The sequence below is a fragment of the Oreochromis niloticus genome, linkage group LG4, assembly GCF_001858045.2.
Source record: "Oreochromis niloticus isolate F11D_XX linkage group LG4, O_niloticus_UMD_NMBU, whole genome shotgun sequence".
NCBI lineage: Eukaryota > Metazoa > Chordata > Actinopteri > Cichliformes > Cichlidae > Oreochromis > Oreochromis niloticus.
Genome location: NC_031969.2, coordinates 5,762,289 through 5,781,526, shown reverse-complemented (window position 1 = coordinate 5,781,526; position 19,238 = coordinate 5,762,289). Strand labels below are relative to the sequence as shown.

The following is a 19,238-nucleotide window of genomic DNA, read 5'->3' as shown; positions in this document are numbered from 1 at the left end:
CAACAAACCAACATTAGCTGAGACTAAAAACAAAAATTAAATAAATAAAATAAAAATGTGAGTGTAAGTACAGAGTCCTGTTGCCTGCGCTAACAACAACATAATGACACAGTTGTGGACTATTTAAACTGACTGAAATGCATTCAAAGCACAGTGGCTTGGACCTTCCGGCAGCGAGATGGAGAGTTAGCCAAGACCCAAAGCACAAACATATGTGCACACACATGCAAAAAGAGAGATTTGACACGACTGAGGTTGAATGATCTGCCATACATGGAGAAGAGAGAGAGAGGACAAAAAAAGGAGACTAAAAACACTCCTACACTCCTTACAGATGCCCGCCCACTGAGTCAGTGATAACACAAACCGAATCCAAAACTTGGCAGATCGAAACTGTAGGAGCAGGGGATATTCCGGTGACTTAACAGTACAAGAAAATAACAACATAAAAACCTTGAATTCTGTCGTCATTTGTTGGATCGAGAAAACTTGGGATTTTCATTGTTTCATGGAAAGATTGTGTTATCAAGAAAGCATGCTCCCTGTCCTCTGTACTTTCACCCAGTAGATGAAATGCCCCCCCAGAGACAATAAAACTTTGGACTTATGGTATACCCTGTAATTAAGTAATCTGCCGTGTTCAGTTGAGTTCTCACCCTACTGACTTGGATATATGAGCAGATGTTTTATAGCGAGAATGCAGGAAGCCCAGTAAGGGCCAGGTCTTGGGAAGCGTTAAATTTCTACCTACTCCCAAAGCTTTCACTAAAACTGACACTGCAGACTGCACCAAGTCATGGATTATCCATCATCAATCCTAGCAAATCATAGGTCTAGATAGCGGATGAATTGTGGATACATGACCTCGGTTTTATCGCAGGACATTCTAGCTTATAATACATGCTTCAGGTCAGCTCAGACCTGGTGGTCTTTGTGAAGGGCTCAGTACCTCACAACCCAAACACTGGGTTTGGCTGGAAAACAGCTCAAGTTGCTGAACTTTTAGCATCAACACCAGCAAATAAAATGGGACTGGTATGTGATCCATTATGAAAATGATTCAGGGAAATCACTGAGTTGGACATAATGTGAAACCAGACCACATCTGTAACAACAAAATAACACAACTGATGGCTGACTAAACAGACTAGGAATGCCTGGTTTGGCCCACATTTACAAAAAAAAAAAAAAAAAGTCTACACAAACTTTTCTCCTCATTTCGCTAAACTGAGGGACCAATATCAATACTACATTTTATGCTATAAGAGTGATAAAATAATTTAATGTTGAAACTGTGAATTTCAACTCATCTAACATCTGTATACTGTGATTATGTAAAATCCTTTACAAAGAGAGTGTGTGCAAAGATCGGAAACAATGGCAATGTTCAAGGTCAGGATGCACTTTGTTCTGCATTACCAACAGACAAAGACTGTATCCACACAGTGGATATAAAGGAGCTTCTCTCTTAACCCATGCCATATTAACCTTTGTAACAGGGTTTTCCTTTCAATAAATCTCAGAAAATCACTTTGATGTTAATGCTCTGTGTGCCCAAACCTTGTAAATAGGTAATTTTTCATTTGCATTTCAAATTTCATTATCAGATTAACTGGGTAACTTAAAACTTACTGTTGCTCTACTTCTGAAGATGAAAACAGAGCAGCTGGGAATAATTATGTTTCATGTGATGATGCAAAGCAGCTGGATCTTTGAGTTGTATGCTGCAGAAAGGAAATTTGTTAACGTGATTATTTTCTCTCCTACTGAGAAGACAGTAAATCAGGAAGTCACATGAGTGAAGCTTTGAGGTTGGAGTTAAACCAGAATTACTCTTCATGTGATAAAATATCCAATTCACCAGATAATTCTTAGAAGAAAAAAAACAACTCATGACCACTATACTTTTCATATCCAAAATGAAACCAAAATTCCAGGCAAAGGCTCAAATATTATATACAAGTTGCTGCTTTCACAGAAAAAAACACTTCAAGTCATCTAGGCTGGTGGTATTGTGTTGTGAAAGGGAGATGAAGAAAATCCCTGCCTGTTTCCTCACGCTTATTTGGCTTCAGTGGGAGTTTTCCATTACAGGAAAACACCTCACAGTCCCCAGAATGAGAGCATGGGTGTTTGCTTAGCTTAGCTAGCTGCATCCTTGACTAACATTTCCACTAACCAATACAAATACAGAAAACCAATTAGACATGTACTGTACATACAAACTTGACACATTCCTCACCCAATGCTGTGGCTATTAACCACTGTATTTTTAATCTTTTCCTCTCTTTGTCTAGTTGACTGTGCACTTTCTGGATGAATGAGTAAGATTCAATCTGCAATCAGAGCATTTCTCAAAAAACAAAACAAAAAAAAATGTTAAAATGTTAAAAATAAAAGAAAAGAAACAAATAACATCTGTTTACACTGTTAGGGTTTCCCTGATCCCCACAACACCCTTAATCACCAAGAAGAACAACTTTTAGCCAATCTAGTCAGCTGTCCTTATCAGAGATGGGCAGTAACGCATTACTTGTAACGCGTTACTGTAATCTGATTACTTTTTTCAAGTAACGAGTAATGTAAGGGATTACTATTGCAAAAACGGTAATTAGATTACCGTTACTTTCACGTAGGAACGCTGCGTTACTGCGTTACTAAAACCGTGATTTTTTTGCGAGAACGTCTCATGACAGTGACGTAAGCGAGTGCGACGTTCGTGACAACAGCTGTCTGCAGATCATAATATATCGAGTGCGGGACAGAGTGTAGCATGCAGCGTTTAAAGCGTGGAAGTACTGACCTTATTTTGAGTTTGAGTCCATAAAAAGTGACAAAAACATTAGTGTCCGTTGTGCGTGGGAAGAAAACTTCTTTTTACAGCGAAAAAACCCCTAAACTTCCAAGCAAGCACCGAGTGCACTACGACGTAATGTGAAATTCACAGAGAAACTCGCGGATTCTTCCACTGACCGCTGCAGCACACCTGCACCAGGGTAAACCTCCTCCGCCTACCCCAGTCCTGCTTTACAGGTGAAAATAGAGCAACAGGACCGCTAGTCTTTGATTTTATTTATTTTCTGCTGTGTTTTACTTGCATCTATTTGAAAGAGTGAGTGTAAACACAAAAAAATATTTTATTTTATGTGCTGGAATGTGCAGAAAATAGGTTTAAATGTTAAACAAATTTCTTCCAGTCAGAGAATGTTGCATATAATTTAATTTTTGCTTGATGCATAAAGTTAAAAGATTAAAACTAATAAAACAAGTTTTAAAAAGAGACTTTTCCATTTGATTACATTTTGTATGATGAATTATGCAGAAAAAGTAGAATTGGGCTGAAAGATCTATCGCTTTATCACCTATTCAGGTTGTAAATCGTGTTTTTAAAAAGTAACTAAGTAACTAAGTAACTAAGTAATTGATTACTTTTGAAAATAAGTAATCAGTAAAGTAACGGGATTACTTTTTGGGGGAAGTAATCAGTAATTAGTAACTGATTACTTTTTTCAAGTAACTTGACCAACACTGGTCCTTATCCCTTGCCTCTGAGCTTTGTGCATGTGAGCACATGTAGGTGTGGCACTAATGATTAACACATCTACCATAGAACACTGGACCCTCTTGTGCTGCAGTCCATTCTAATGCACAATCAACAGATTGTATGCACTAAACTGGAAGATGGCACAGCAGAACTAATAACACTAATGTATCTGTTATGAGTAGACAAAAGACCCACAGACTTGCATTAATGTTTTAAAAACAACTGCGAGTTGTGTGAAATCGGTTGGAGCTACCGTATTTTTGGACCATAAGGCGCACCAGATTATAAGGCACATTAAGCGAAACCAAACAGATAAGTCAAACTTTACTCAACTCATTCTTCTTGCATTGATTGATTAATGTTGAATTCTCTGGCAGCTGCTCTATTCCCATGTTGTTGCAGTACATTAATGACTAACCTGGTATTGTGGATGGATTATCTCAGCTGTTCTCCTGAGTGAAGTTTGGTCCGTTTACAGCATCCTGCCATGCGATTGCATTTGTCCCTAACCTTCGGGAACCCTCACGTTAACTTTTGGGAAAAAAGTTAGCGTTCATCCTCCAGCTTCACTGTGTTTATGTTATGCTAACATAGCCGTGTCGCTAGCTATCACATCGCTATATACCAGCTAGCCCAACTTCAGTAACCCTATAAAAGTCACTGCTGTTTAGTTTTCTGTCTTCATTTATGTCGGAAGTGATAGCAGAGCGGTAAATTTTAATTTTCTCAGAAATCTCTCAGTCAGAACATGCTATATCATGTTTAGGTAGAAACTAGCGAGCTAACTTCCTGCTAACTCCGTTAAATGTAATACATTCTGTTTTCATGGATGCCTGGATGTTAAACTTAATAGTTACACCTGGTAAAGCAGCAACACTGATTATTTTTTAAAGATGAAAGAATTTAGACAGTTTAACTCTCAGTGATGCCGCAGTGTTCGTTTGACTTTGGGACCTGAAGCAGACGGAGTTTTGGACCCAGATTACTCCGCGAGGCTCCTGACTACGGTAGCCGTAATACTGCCATAATGCATCAAGCGGTGCGGCTTCGTAGCTTACCAAAGTCGTACTAAAATATTTTTTGACATTTTTTTTTAACACCATGTACCACATAAAATCAGTTCGAGGTCAGTAAGCACAACCAGAATTCATACACTAGGCGCACCGGATTGTAAGGCGCACTGCCGATTTTTAAGAAAATTAAAGGATTTTTATTGCGCCTTATAGTGCGGAAAATACGGTACATGAAGCCTCATACCCCCTCCCCCTCCAGGGAGCCTCTGAGCTGCACTGCATTTTCATTTTGAAAAAAATAAAGGAACATCACTTTGGTTCCAGTCACTGTGGTTCCCAAAAGTCCTTGCACTCCTTCCTTCACTCATTAACTGAGGCATTTTACCACAGTGTGAGCTTATCTCCGTACTCCGTGCTCCAAACAGCACAGCAACAATAACGTCGCTGGCAGATCTGCACGCACATTCCATGTGGTTGAGACTGAGTCACTCTCCAGCTTGTCTGCACTCGAGTACGTTGTAAAGTAAATACTGGAGGATTAGTATGTGTGAATTACAGTACAGCCTTTTTACAGTCCTGTTCAATTTATAGACTTCAATTTAATGTATTCTGCTAGCAGCATTCACTCCTCTGACGTGCCAGTTGTAATCATTTTGCTCCATGAAATACAGAAAAAAAGTGTTACGGCTCTGCTGCAAAATCTTTGAGCCACAGTAAACATTGCATTTAAGCTCTGACATAATTACATATCTAGCTCTGGATAAACAGTTTTTGTGAATCTGGTGTTTAAAGTTCAAAACCATAAGTGAATATGCCGTTATACATTAATATGGGGTGGGACGCTTTCTTTTAGAGCGGTTGACTAGTAAATCATCGATATCCATATCCAGTCCAAGAAGATGTGGTTAGGGGACAAAAACCAGAGTCAAGAGTAGGTCAACTTATCCCTGTATTATCTCAGTAGGTTCAGCTGGCTTGAATGACAGTTTGAATGGGAGTCTCTCCTTATACTGTAGATTTTTCTATAAGAAGACAATCTGACATTAAAAGACTTAGTTAAAAGTTAAGTTAAGCAAGACCTATTTAGAGTTTACATAAGTCTTCTGGAAGAGGTTCTTATCCATGTCTGTGTTTGTGATTTTTAAGACATGCAGATAACATAGTAAGTATTATCTCAATGAGTATAAAATGGAATTACTACTGTTTAATCAGATATCAAATTGGTTGCTGGGAAAGGATAAGACTTGTTACATCATGCTTTCATTTTACTGTGATGTTTTCAGTTCCCTTTAACCTGCAGTAGTTTTGAGGACTAATTATTTTGTGCATCCAAATTTCCATCCTGAATGTAAGAGCAGTGCCAGCACTTTGTACACTAAAAATAAATAACAGGATGCCGTTTCATGCACCTCCTGCTATTGAATAATGTGCTGGGTTTCCTCTGTCAGGATGTCAGTTGGTGGGGATTGTGGATTAAAATGTACGTCAGCTTTTCTCCAACAGAAGATGCATTTGTTGCTCATGAACTTAGTCACTGCTGCAGTCCCAGAGTGGAGCCACAAGTCTTACAGAGGAAGGCTTAATGGCATCTGAAATCCTTCAATTGTTTCCGCTTCCACTGACACCGATTGACATTTTCATAGCTGTGTTGCCACTGCCCACAATATCTTTTACTTAATTCAAACACTTGCAAAGGCAGAGGGAACAGTACAGAAACACTGTTTTAATGCTAGCATGGAGAAACTTGAACAAAGTTCATAAAAACAAAAAAGAAAACCAGAGTGAAAACAACTCAAGGAAAGACGGCAGCAGAGTTGTGCAATACTTTGCGACCCTTGATCCCTCACTGCTGAATTGCATCTTCCTCCCTCCCACCCTGTTGACAGCATTTAGCACCATGACAAGTATCATTTTGACCTAAAAAGCTTCTGCTGTGGACGTAACCTCACAGCTTAGATGGTTTGGGAGTGAGACTGGAACTCTTTCTCAAAATGCAAAGTGACAGTTGAACTGGAAACGAACACATGCTAACACAATTATTAGCATATCAGTATAATACAGTAGTTAGGTTTGTGGTTGAAACCTCCTTGTGGTGGTTCCTGTGTGAAGTTTGCCTGTTCTCTCTGGTGACCTGACTGGAAAGCAGTAGGAACTCTCCCAGTTCAATTATAATTCGCTTCAGTGATCAGTGAGAGTGAAAGTTATAGTTTAGAATAGTTTCACTCAAATCCTGACGAGGAGGATGGGGTCATTAACTGGACCATCGGTTAATGTTGTGGGATAAAATTAAAATTCCCCCCTCAAAATACTGAGTTGGTCTTATACTCTGACAGTGCTCTCGCTGTCAGCCAAGGTCTCAGTCACGCAGGCCTAGAGACTAGTTAACCACCAACTGGTAATCTAATTGCAAGTGAAAAAACCCTCCTTATTGACCGGTTGATAAGGAGTTTCTTGAGGCTGCCGACTATCACTTGGTAAAATCTGCTGCACTGTGTTGCGCCAAATAGTCCTTTGCTTTGGTTGCTACCTGTCACCTGTAGTTTGAATCAAACACAGCTACTTACAGACAACAACCAACCACCAAACTCTTTTGAAACTTGGGAAAGTGTCACACAGACCAGAAATGGAGAAGGTTTGCCTTCAAAGTAAAAGTTGCCTGAATTTGATGGCAGCAAGATGTCAAAAAAAGGTGGGATGGAGGTAACAAAAGGATGCAACTAGGAACAACTGGAGCAACAATTTCCAACCAATTACGTTAATTGACAGCAGGTTGGTAACATGATCAGGCATAAAAAGACCATCTTAGAGAGGCACAGCTTCTCAGAAGTAAAGACTAGCAGGGATTCACCAATGTGCAAAAAAAAAAAAAAAATCAAACAATTTCAGAATAATATTCCTCAACTTAAAAACGCTGCATCGTGCAGAGAAGAACATGATCAAGAAATGCCAAAGCCAACCCAGGACTGTTCCAAGAATGGAACAACATTCCTTCCCAAAGATCCAGCAGCTGGTCAACCAATGTCAAGGGAGCAACTTCCATCAAACAATCATTTTTTCCTCGTGAGTGGTTGCAGATGACGCAGGACCGTGTGACTGGGGACCTAGCTTAGCTAGACTCGACAGGTCTTTTAAAAAAAAAAAGAAAAAAAAGAAAAAGAAGTTGCCAGCGGTTTAAATATAAATGGTTTCCAAAAGGAAAACTGAATGGCACAACCCCATTTTAAAGTAACTGAACCAAACTATTTCCACCACACAGTAGAACCGTTTTCATTTTAAAGAGCACAAACTTATCTGCATTTAATGAAGTTCTACAAAGCTTCCTGATCATTGCAGCAGCTCCCGACTGAGAAACCAGCTGCCTTTAACCATCAACTCTAAATGACTTGTGTGTTTTATATCGACCATTTGGCTTAAACATAAATTTGATTCCACTGTACAAAAAGCAGGGCCACTGAAATGATCCTAAACAGTGAGAGTCTAAGGAGCTTGGAAAGAAAAGCGTCTGGACTTCTTTAAGTTGCTTGAAGACGTTTCACCTCTCATCCGAGAAGCTTCTTCAGTTCTAAGGTCAAATGGTGGAGAGTCCCCCAAGGGAGTGTCCCCCAAGGGGGAGTGAAAGAAGCCATCTATGTCCACTGTGAACGACCATCTTTGAAAAGAGGCGGTGGCTTACGACACCAACTGTCTCCCATCTGTAATCCAGTTTTGAGATCTTTTCCCAGACTCCTTAACACCTACTAACATCCTGGGCCTTTTGACCTCAGGAAATCACATGATAGGGTGAGGCTAGGTTTCACAATGAGCTCACCCGAAACCTTGGCTGATTCTGACCTACACCCGTTTTCACACCTTGACTCGTGCGATTAGGTAGAGGATCCACAGGGGGTACATGACCCCCTTGGGGGACCCTAGAACTTAAATCTGGGACTCTCCACCATTTGACCCCAGAACTGAAGAAGCTTCTTGGATGAGAGGTGAAACGTCTTCAAGCAACTTAAAGAAGTCCAGATGCTTTTCTGTCCAAGCTCCTTAGACTACGATCACCTGGATGACTGAGAACCTTCACAGACATACTAGAGCAGGGGTCGGCAACCCGCGGCTCCGGAGCCGCATGCGGCTCTTTAGTCCTTATAGTGCGGCTCCGCGTGGTTTGGGAAAATAAATTAGAAGTATTTCGCTTAAGTGTATTTTATTTATGTTAGTTCTTTTAAACTTGTAGTTCTAAATTGGAAGATTATTGTGATATTGAAATATAAATATAAAATTATATTCTATTATTTTTTCCTCGCTCAATATAAGCGTCACGCTCGCGGAAGCCGGTATTCCCGCCGAAACACCGTGCATTTATCGAGACTTTCAACCCCAGGTAGGCCAATTATGGATCTTCGGATCCACATTATGTCAGCAGCTGCACCGTGAACTATGTTAAAGACAAACACTGCTCACGCCTCACAGACGACAGCTTACAGTCCTGCGTAAACTGACTTCGCACAGCACCGATTAGCAGACGCTGTGCGCAGAGGTTCAGGAGCAGAAATCCCATTGTAAACATACCACGGCAGACCCGACGATGTTTGCATGAACGCGCTTTTCACACGCGGTTGCTGTACGCATACAGCCGGCTGTAGCTTCGCAGCTCACAGCCCGACACACACCACCAACACAACAGCACAGATAGCGCAGACTTTAAGGCGGCGAGGCGTGATTGCGGGTGCCGCTCAGGTGCGTCCGCCTTCCCTGCAGCGGCGCTGCAGACCACGCCCCCGCCGCACGCAACCAGGTAAAATACATATTTAGGCAGAATTTTGCAAATATCTATTTTCAATTTTTCAGCAGCATAGAGCTTTTTTTTTACCAATTATTTTTTAAAAGTCAGGTCAAGGCTCCAAAAGCCCAAAGGAGATATAAGGGAGGCGGCTCACAACAGTTTTTGTTTGCTACGTGGATCATTTTAGTTCAGCTGGGTGTCTTTGCTTTTGTTATATTTCTTTAAGAGTTCAAAATGTGTTGATTACATAAATAAAATGTAATTTTCTCTGTAGCACTTCATGGATTTCATAAGCAGCACACCTTAGTTGTTCACACAAAGGTACAAAAAAACAATATATATACAGTGTTATCTTCATTTTAGATGTCAAAAAGTATTTGCGGCTCCCAGTGTTTTCTTTTGCGTGGAAACCGGGTCCAAGTGGCTCTTTGGGTGTAAAAGGTTGCAGACCCCTGTACTAGAGTCTGTAAGGACAAGATGGTCTAACATGATGTCAAGACATGCACCTACATGTATACATCATATACACACACACACACACACACACACACACACACACACACACACACACGAGATACCAGAGAGTTACTCTGCCATATCTTGAGACAAGTGAGGGCAGTTTCACACTAATCAGACACACACATCTTGCCCAGCATTCCTACCTCTGCCGGGATGTTCCAGACAAGTCTCTGAGGTTGGGGTAGAGAAGGCTCCACCTCACCTTTACAGTGGCCGTCCTCAGTGTAGCCTAGCTGAAAGGCATCTGTGGCCAGTGTGTACTGGAGGGAAAAAATAATAGGGAAGGAAAAAATGATTGAGATTTAATATGAGAGTTAGCACAGCCATACTAGTAAAAATGTACCCTATTATAAAAAAGGGGAAAAAAAGGTTTTTTTTGGTTTTGTTTTTTTTAAATGGACGACACAAAAATAAAAGAGCTGATGAGTGCTTGAAAAAAAAAAAATGCTTATGTTGAGTTAAGTTGCTGCTAATCAAATGCACTTGATTAACTGATTATCTACAATTGTTAATCAGTTAAATCAGTTAACACTAAATGTTACATTTCAAGACAGCCCAATTACAAAAAGACAGAACTAATGTGGCTTTTTTGGAAAAGCTGCCAAGAGGAAGTCTCTTCTCTCTAAAAAGAACAGCAGAGTTAGGTTTGCAACACTGCATCAAACAAACCACAAAATCTGTGAAAGACTGGATTTATTAGGCCAGAATCAACGGCGCAACATTTGGAAACCTTTTATACACAGGAAACTACAGAAAGTCTAGATTTTTGGGATTTTCATACTAAACAAGGTAATTAGTGGCAAGACCCTTGTGCATAATTAAGACTAGTTGGCAACATAAAAGCTTAACAAAATGAACTCAAGGATCGAGCTCTGTGGGACCACGAAGACTGTGAATATTTCTTTATCACTGGTCAGAAGAAACTACTTAAAGTAAAATATTTAAAATGAGCTCAGACAAACATACACATGAATGCACTCTATTCTTTTCAGCTGCTCGGATCATGGCCTGCAGCTAACCCTCTCTATTCCAACACACCAACCGTCTGCACGTCCTCCTTCACTACATCCATGAAGCTCCTCTGAGGTCCTCCTCTTCTCCTCCTGCCTGGCAGCTTCATATTCAACATCCTATATCTGATAAATCCACCATCCCTCCCCTGCACATGTCCAAACCATCTCAGCCTTAACTCCAAACTGCTCAACCTGAGCGGTTCCTCTGATGTACTCATTTTTAATTCTGTCCATTCTTCTCACTGCCAATGAAAATCTGAGCATCTCCACCTGGACCTGCTGTCTTTATGTCAGCAACGCCGTCTCCAAAGCAAACTCGCAGCAGGTCTCAGCACCATCTTGCAAACCTTCTTATTCACTCTGCTGCCATCCTTCAGTCACAAATAAAGCCCTGACACTCATCTCCAAACCGCTCGCACTCTTCCTGTCCTCTCTAGTGCACCGTCTGTTACTTTGGATGGTTGAACTTAGGTGTATAAACTCATCCACCCACTCTGTCTCTACTCCTTGCAGCTTCACTGTTACACCGGTCCCACTCCCACTGACACATGTATTCCGTCTTGTTTTCCTCTTCTCTCCACGTAATACCTACACCGCTCCAGGGTCTCATCTACCTGCTCGCACACCTCACCACTACATCTGTCTTCAGATGTCCTGCTGCACCCTCACATACTTCTCGGCCACTGCCGACTTCCTCATGCAGTACGACTTCCTCTTGGCACCCAATCATACGCTTTCTCTAGATCCACAAACCCAGTGCATCTCCTTCTGACATTCTCTACAATTCAACCATCAAACATGCAGTTTATGGTGCTCTTTCTCAGCGTGAAACCATGCTGCTGCCCAATGATAATCTCTACTCTCCTCTCTTCTTAACCCAGGGTTAGAAATATTCATTCCTAAACATCATCATGTAACTGACACACAAATTTCTGCAGTCTTAGTAGTTTTGCTTCTTATATCAAGTAAAATTAATAAATGCTGCTAATATTATCAGATAGCATGTTTTAGTCTTGCATTTATCTCACTGTGGTAAAAATGGTGGGTGTTGAAGGCCATTAGTTCAAGTCTGATTGTCTCCCTGTAAGTGTCACTTCCTCTTTGCTGTGCTTTCTAAGATAATACTGTAACACAATCAGATTCTTTTAACACAGCCAATTCCTGGAACTGGCTCCATCTGGAACTTTCAACTTGCAGCTGTGCCGTCCCTGTGTGATAAATGCATGTCAGCACAAATTCAGAAATAAGCCCAAGGATTACCTCCCAAAGGTGGGCCACTGTTGGTGCATCAGCCCAGGAGTGCTCTGCATTCAGCCCGCTCTTCCCATTCTTGTAGATCACAACGGAGAAGGATTTATCAAACCACCTGGGAGAGGAGAGAAGATAAAGCATAAAAGGAGATGCATGTTGCCACAGCTTCTGTAAAGGTTGCCACCCTAGTCGGGTCGCAGATGCAGAAATAAGAATCCTGGCTTTAGACCAGACAAAACAGATTCCAGCAATGACCAATATTAAGGAACAGGACCAGGTCTATAACCAGTGTCACAACAACAATGATACTGATGCCATGCAGATATCCATGCATCTTATTTTTCCTTGTATCGTATTCTTAAAACGCATTTAGTTTAGACGACTACCCTGCAAGACAAACTGCTCCATGCACCATCCCCCGCACAGAAAGAGCTTTAAATCTGTCAATCCTTTGTGTCCGGGCTGGTCAAGGTTTCCTGTGTGGAGTCCAGACCAGCCTCAGGTGTCTGTTTGGTGTCTGTAGCTGAATTTCAATGAAGAAATCAAATCAAATCAATTTGTTTATATATCACTTTTCACAGGATAAAAACCACAAAGTGCTTCACAATAATATAAAACAGAAATACATAAAATACATTAATAATCAAACATACAGCACAAATCTAATTAAAAGCCAATCTAAATAAATGAGTCTTAAGCTGCTTTTTAAAAGAATAAATACAATCAAGGCAACGTAAAGATGGAGGGAGAGCATTCCACAACCTGGGGGCCACCGCTCTAAAAGATCTATCACCTCTAGTCTTAAAACGAGTTTGTGGGACTACCAACAGCCTTTGATTAGATGATCTCAGGCTGCGAGAGGGAGGGTGGGATTCTAAAAGATGGGAAATGTAGGCTGGGGCATCACAATTCAAAGCTTTAAAAGTCAGTACCAAGATTTTAAAATGAATTCTAAAATGTACTGGAAGCCAGTGTGATGAACGTAACACTGGTGTAATGTGCTCTCTTTTTCGTGTCTTAGTTAAAAGCCTTGCAGCAGCATTCTGGACTAACTGGAGACGGTCAAGATTCCTTTTGCTCAAACAAAGAAAAAGACTGTTACAATAATCTAAGCGTGATGAAATAAAAGCATGAATAACCATTTCTAACTCAGATTTAGACAGCAAAGTTCACAGTTTGGAGATGTTCCTTAGCTGGAAAAGGCAATTCCTAATCAACTGGCGAGAGTGTTGCTCTAGGGACATGGCAGAATCAAAGATCACACCAAGGTATCTGAGGCTCAGGTGAACAGATGAGCCAAGAGAACCAAGATGCTGTTTGATTAGAGATATCTGGTTGTCGGGGGCAATAATTAATGTTTCTGACTTCTCAGAGTTCAACTGTAAGTAGTTGTCACCAAGCCACTGTTCAATGGAAGCTAAACAATTAACAATTAAGAAAGTCAGGATTATCAAAGGATTCATCACAATCCTTTTTTTTTACAGTTTATTTTTCATGTCTGATAGTGGTTTTTGTCACCATCACATCACACTAAACCAAAGAAGAATCCTTGGCAGCCTGAGGCCTGTGAGAAGTGGAGTAATCACAGACATGTTGCTGCAGAGGAATGTTTCTGTGACCTCAGTACTGAACTCCTAGCAATGCACATTTATTCTCCAGAGATGTAATTATTACTGTTGGCATCATCAGCATTTTAACTGCTGTGACACATGTTCTTATTTGTGGGACAAATAAAGTAGTAGTTGGTTGTATATAAGTAACAAATTCACAAAGATACCAATCGCTGATTACAACCACGATAAACAGGAAGTGCAGAACATGAAGTAACTCAAGATGCAAACGAATGTTCCAAATGCATCATGCAGATTTCTTTTTGGGACACTTTGGGCTCCTTAGTACACACGAAGTATTTATCACCAGTGCTCTTATCTTTCATCGGCTACTTTCAGCAGAACAGGCTACATGAAAGCTCATGTGTATCGAACTCTTTTTTGAAGATGGCAGTAAGTTTAGAGTACCATCTCCACAGTGCGTGTGTGTGCATGCGCTAAATAGAAAATATGCAGCAGTCTGAGGATCAAAACGAAAGAAAAAACATTTTTGTTTATAACATTGTTTGTTTATAAGATTGGGGAAACCTGCAGTCAGCTGAGACTGAAGAAGTCACTTGGATGAGTGACGAAACGTTTCTCCCACAAAACGCTACGTCCAGATGAACAGAATCAACTTTTGGAGAAAAAACATTTTTCCATCTACACCCCTCTGGTCGTATTTTAGGGAAAGCCATGTTCCATGTTCATTTTTTTGCCAGGTGTGACTCAGTGAGCAGCTTAAATCACATTACACTGTTTTGTAATAAAGATGACTAGATACACACAGCAGCTGATAGCATCTGTCATGAGCCAACAAAAGCAAAATATTAGAAAACTGGTTACTATATTTATGTTTCACTTCCCTAATCTCCTGCCATCCTGTGTACTACTCTAATGGTATTTTAGGGGAAACCAGCCATTACTATGTACAAATCTTGCCACGCTAACCAGTATGTTTTTGACACATTTATTGAATGAACTGACAAAAGACACCAAAACAAAGCATAAAAAAGGCATGGGGTGTTAAGGGTCATGTGACTCAGCCCTAACTATATGCTTTATAAAAATGGAAAGTTTAAACCTAATCTTAAAAAGCAGAGAAAGTGTCCGTCTCACGAATCCAAACTTGGAGCTGAAGAGGCGCCTAAAGGCTCTACCTCATCCTACTTTTAAATATCCTAGGAGGCACTGAGTGAAGTACTTGTTTGGAGTAACGTGTTACTTTCAGGTCTTTAAAATAAGATGGACCACGATTAGCCAAGATCTTGTGTGCGTGGAGATAAAGATCATTTTTCCTGTGTGAAAAACATCAGCATCACATTACATCATTCTTACATGGACGGACTATGAAGCGATCAGTTGCCACAGTATTCCCAGAGCATTCCCTTGGGTATGTAATCTACTCGAAGTGGTGATGTGATGAAGTATCTTTTGTCTCCATGATGAACCAACTAATGCTACAAATCTACCTTCACTTTCCAATTTTTATACAATGCTCACTGCAGTTAGGCTCTTGAAGGCACTAAACCCTGTTTTAAATATACCAGATCCATAAAACCCCTCCCCACACGTTCCTTGGTGACCTCTCACCTGTCATAACATTTCCCATGAAGCAGAGACTTGGCGTAGCTGTCCAAGTTCCCCTCTGGGTCATCTCCCCTCATGCCTTGCTCCTCGTCATCCAAGGTTACAAAGAAGGCTGCCCTCTCAATGGCATCCAGCGATCTCTTGTTGACCCCAGAGCTGAAGTACTGCTTCCTCATCTGAGCCCAAGGGATTCTGGGAGGGGATGGCATGTATATATTATAAATCATTATTTTGCTCATGGGTCTGTACTTACTGCCAGCAAGTCTTTTTGTATAATTGTCCCAAAACACAAGTACTAAAAGAGCCTAAGAAGTGGAGAAAGTTGACAGAAGGCTCAACTCAGCGGAAACTGCAGATGCTCCATAACAATTATGAGGAAACATACTTCACTAAAACACTGCATCCTTCTCAAGTACTTAGTCCACTCTAAGATAACTTAAGACAATCTGAAAACTCACAAAACATCAAACTACTGTTCACAAAGTTTCCACACAGTCAAAGACATCGGCATGTGACGCAAATGTCATCAGATGACAGTTGTTGGACAAAAGCCCAGTGATGTTTTCTAAAATCTCGTACTCCGTGTCCAATTTGCTGGTCGACTCACTACTTTAGTAATACACACAGCTTGACGGACGGGCCATTAATGCAAAGACTCATTGGACTGTTCCTGCTAAGCATGTTGGTGGCACTTTCCCCACTTTGTTTGCTTTAAGCCAATCATAATGTGTAGGCAGCACAATATCCAGATTGTAGTTCTGATGTCATTTCCATCTTTTTGTTAATTATGCACAATACTAATCATGCCAGAAAACAAAACAGCCAAGACTAGTAACAGGATGGGAGCGCCTGCTAAAGACACCCAGTCTAAAACAGCTTTAACATACACAACATATTTAGCTTTAATCACAACAGGGAATCCTGAAGAGAGGGAGATGTGCATATATGCCAAGTCTTAATGGCCTTTGGAGAAAAGTGCAATTGAAAGTTAAATCATGTGAGCCTATCATAGAAGAAAATCAGTATGTATAGATTTCTATCAATGAGTGAGGGCATTAAGAAACAACACACTGACATGTGGGTGTTTCGTGTGTTTTTTTTCACATGTCAAAGGCAAAAAGTTAACCAGCAGACTTATTTCTCATGATTGCCAACACAAACACACATAGGCTGAGACAGAACAATGGCACATGTCCTCATTTCCTTCACAATCATGAGTTGGGTTTGCCACAATACAGCGTCCTATCACAACACTATGTCTCGTAGGATCCTGCTAACAATCCATTTGCTGATACACGTTAGCTTTTGCACTCTCTCACTTTCTTGGTTTTGTTTTTGTTATGCTTCTACATCTCAGGAAAAACTTTCTAGACATGTGTACAACAGACATTGCAAACAGTAACATGCATAAACGTGAAGAGCTGATCCCTACATTTTTTTTTCCTTCATCCGTTCCTCTAGCCAAAATTTATTTCTACTTACTGTTCACATGATTAGTTTCCATTGTTTTACTTTTAATCATTTCATTGAAGCCAACCCAAACTTTTCCTCTAGGTTTTGAGGAATTAAGAGTGCAGAGTTAGAAACCTTCATGCTCAACTAAAGATTGCCCACCAGAAGGAAAACAAGCAGGTGGCTGACCTGACCATTCCAGAATATCCCACTTCTTTGCTTTAATAAACTCCTGGCTTGCTTTGGCTGTATGTTTTGGCTCACTGTACATCTGTATTATGAAACACCATCTAATCAATTTGAGTGCATTTAACTGGATTTGAGCAGAGAGTAAGTCTCTGAACACTGCAAAATTCATGCATGCCAGTGGCAGCCACGCGAACCCAAACCATCACACGGAGTTTTACAGGTGATGTGGTGTGCTTTGGATCTTTCCAATCCATTTTTGAGGCTTTACTTTCATGCAGTCTTCTCTTTATGGTAGACTCGGATATCGATACGCGTACCTCTGGGAAAGTGTTGTTCACTTGGTTGGCTGTTGTGAAGCGGTTTCTCATAACCATGCAAATGACTCTTGGATCAACCACCATTGTTGTCTTCCGTGGGCGTCCAGGTCTTTTTGCGTTGCTGAATTTACCAGTGCTTTCTTTCCTTCTCAGGAAGTACCAAACTGTAGATTTTGCCACTTCTAATATTATAGCAAATTCTTGTATAGTTTTTTCTGTTTTAGCAGCTTATGTCTCTTTAAAAAAAAAGAGAGGGTGGGACATGTTAAGGAGCTGAAACTCCAAAACGAAACTTTAAAGTGGGTACTCTCAAATGAAAAAGGTGAGTCTACACATGAAGTCCATTGTAGGGCTGCACGATTAATCGTTAGAAAATCGCGATCTCGATTCATACTTATGTGCGATCTCATTTCCAAATGACAACGATTTAAAAAAAAAAAAAAAAAAAAAAGACGACGACGATTGTACGGCATTTTGATCCGGGACGTAATCTGCATGAAAGCAAGCGCTCCCTCTTCCTGCTCAACAAATGACAAGGGCGGAGCCTTATACCACGTGATACAGAAGCTGTGCCATGATGCTCAAATTGGCAGGGAAAAAACAACGGAGAACACGTCAGGGATGACGAGAAAGTGACAGGAGAAAATTCGTCCCGGTCAACCACCCAAACATCAATAACGGGAACCTTATACAGCGCTTCCCTATACACGTCGAACTCCCGCAGACACAAAGAAATTACGGAGGCTGTTACTTATCACCTGACCAAAGATATATCATCACTGTGCAAAACGAGGGATTTAGGAAAATGATCAGCACCCTAGACAAACGCTACACAGTGCCGTCCCGCAACTATTTTTCTATTGTTGCACTACCTGCTCTATACACACAGTGTCGAGCAACGGTGGAGACGGAATTTCAAGCAGTACAACATTTTGCGGCAACCACAAAATGTGAGGCATTTATTGTTTTTATGTTCAGTTTCAACTGTTACGAAGTTGATGTGCAGTTAATAAGTGCAATAAATATTTATATTGGAAAAGAAAATCGTGAGAGAATCGTGATCTCAATTCTAAGCAAAAAAAAATCGTGATTCTCATTTTATGCAAAATCGTGCAGTCCATTGTATAACTAATTGTATGTGTCAGTAAAGAGCTCTGATTAGTATATTATGGTGCCATCCAGTGGTCGCACCGTAGCTCGTCTCTGTGAGCTGCCTCTGAGCAACCCACTAAATATAAAGACAGCAGGTTCAGACAGCTTTATACAAACTGGCTGTGTTTCAGTAAAGAAATAAAAAAATTAATTACTTTATTTTAATGAAAGAAATGTTGATGTCAACTTTAAAAGGTTTATTCAGTTTTAAAGAACCTCTTATCAATACCACTCCTTATTTACAGACTACAACCTGTGATTAACTTTTCATATTTCTCCCAAATATTTCACAGTTAGAAAATGTATCAAAATTCCCTACTATAGCCTGTATATAAAAAGGCAAAAAAAAAAAGTCATATGACATCATCCGCTTTTCCCCAACATTTAGAAAATTCAAACAGCAGCACGCTTACCGCTGCCATGTCAAATTTTTGGAGCCAGTAGTAAGCATATCAGGATGATAGGGGGTTGCCACTTTGTACGTACCTGTCTCCAGCAGTGAGAGCTCCCAGTTTCTCCTCTCCAGGAAGAGCAGGTGAAGGGTCATCCAGGATCCTCTGGATCTGGTATTCAATCTCCCTGGGGGACAGCAGGCGGCCTGCCCGGTATACCCACAGGCGAAAATAGCGCCCCCTGTGGTACACTGCCACAAACTCACTGTCTAGCCAGTGCTGGAGCACATCTGTGGAAAAGAGTACGGCAGTGCCATATTATACAGTCTGCAACAACAATAAGATATAACCATGACATGTGTTTACATTTCCTAACGTGTGCAAAAAGACAAGCCCGGGCATGTCTGAGTGTAAGAGCGCATCAGCCCCCGATGATAATTTAGAAGCTG

General features: G+C 40.7%; 1 protein-coding gene across 1 annotated transcript in view; it reads right to left on the bottom strand.

Annotated features, from left to right (window-relative positions):
- Window positions 1–19,238, bottom strand: part of cpt1a2b (carnitine palmitoyltransferase 1A2b) — a 59,839-nt gene that overhangs the window by 23,020 nt on the left and 17,581 nt on the right. Inside the window, exons 10-13 of the mRNA XM_003446465.5 lie at window positions 18,884–19,079; window positions 15,291–15,479; window positions 12,118–12,223; window positions 9,988–10,104 (exon numbers count right to left, since the gene is read on the bottom strand). Of these exons, the coding sequence (XP_003446513.1) occupies window positions 9,988–10,104; window positions 12,118–12,223; window positions 15,291–15,479; window positions 18,884–19,079 (608 nt within the window). The remainder of the gene's footprint in view (window positions 1–9,987; window positions 10,105–12,117; window positions 12,224–15,290; window positions 15,480–18,883; window positions 19,080–19,238) is intronic.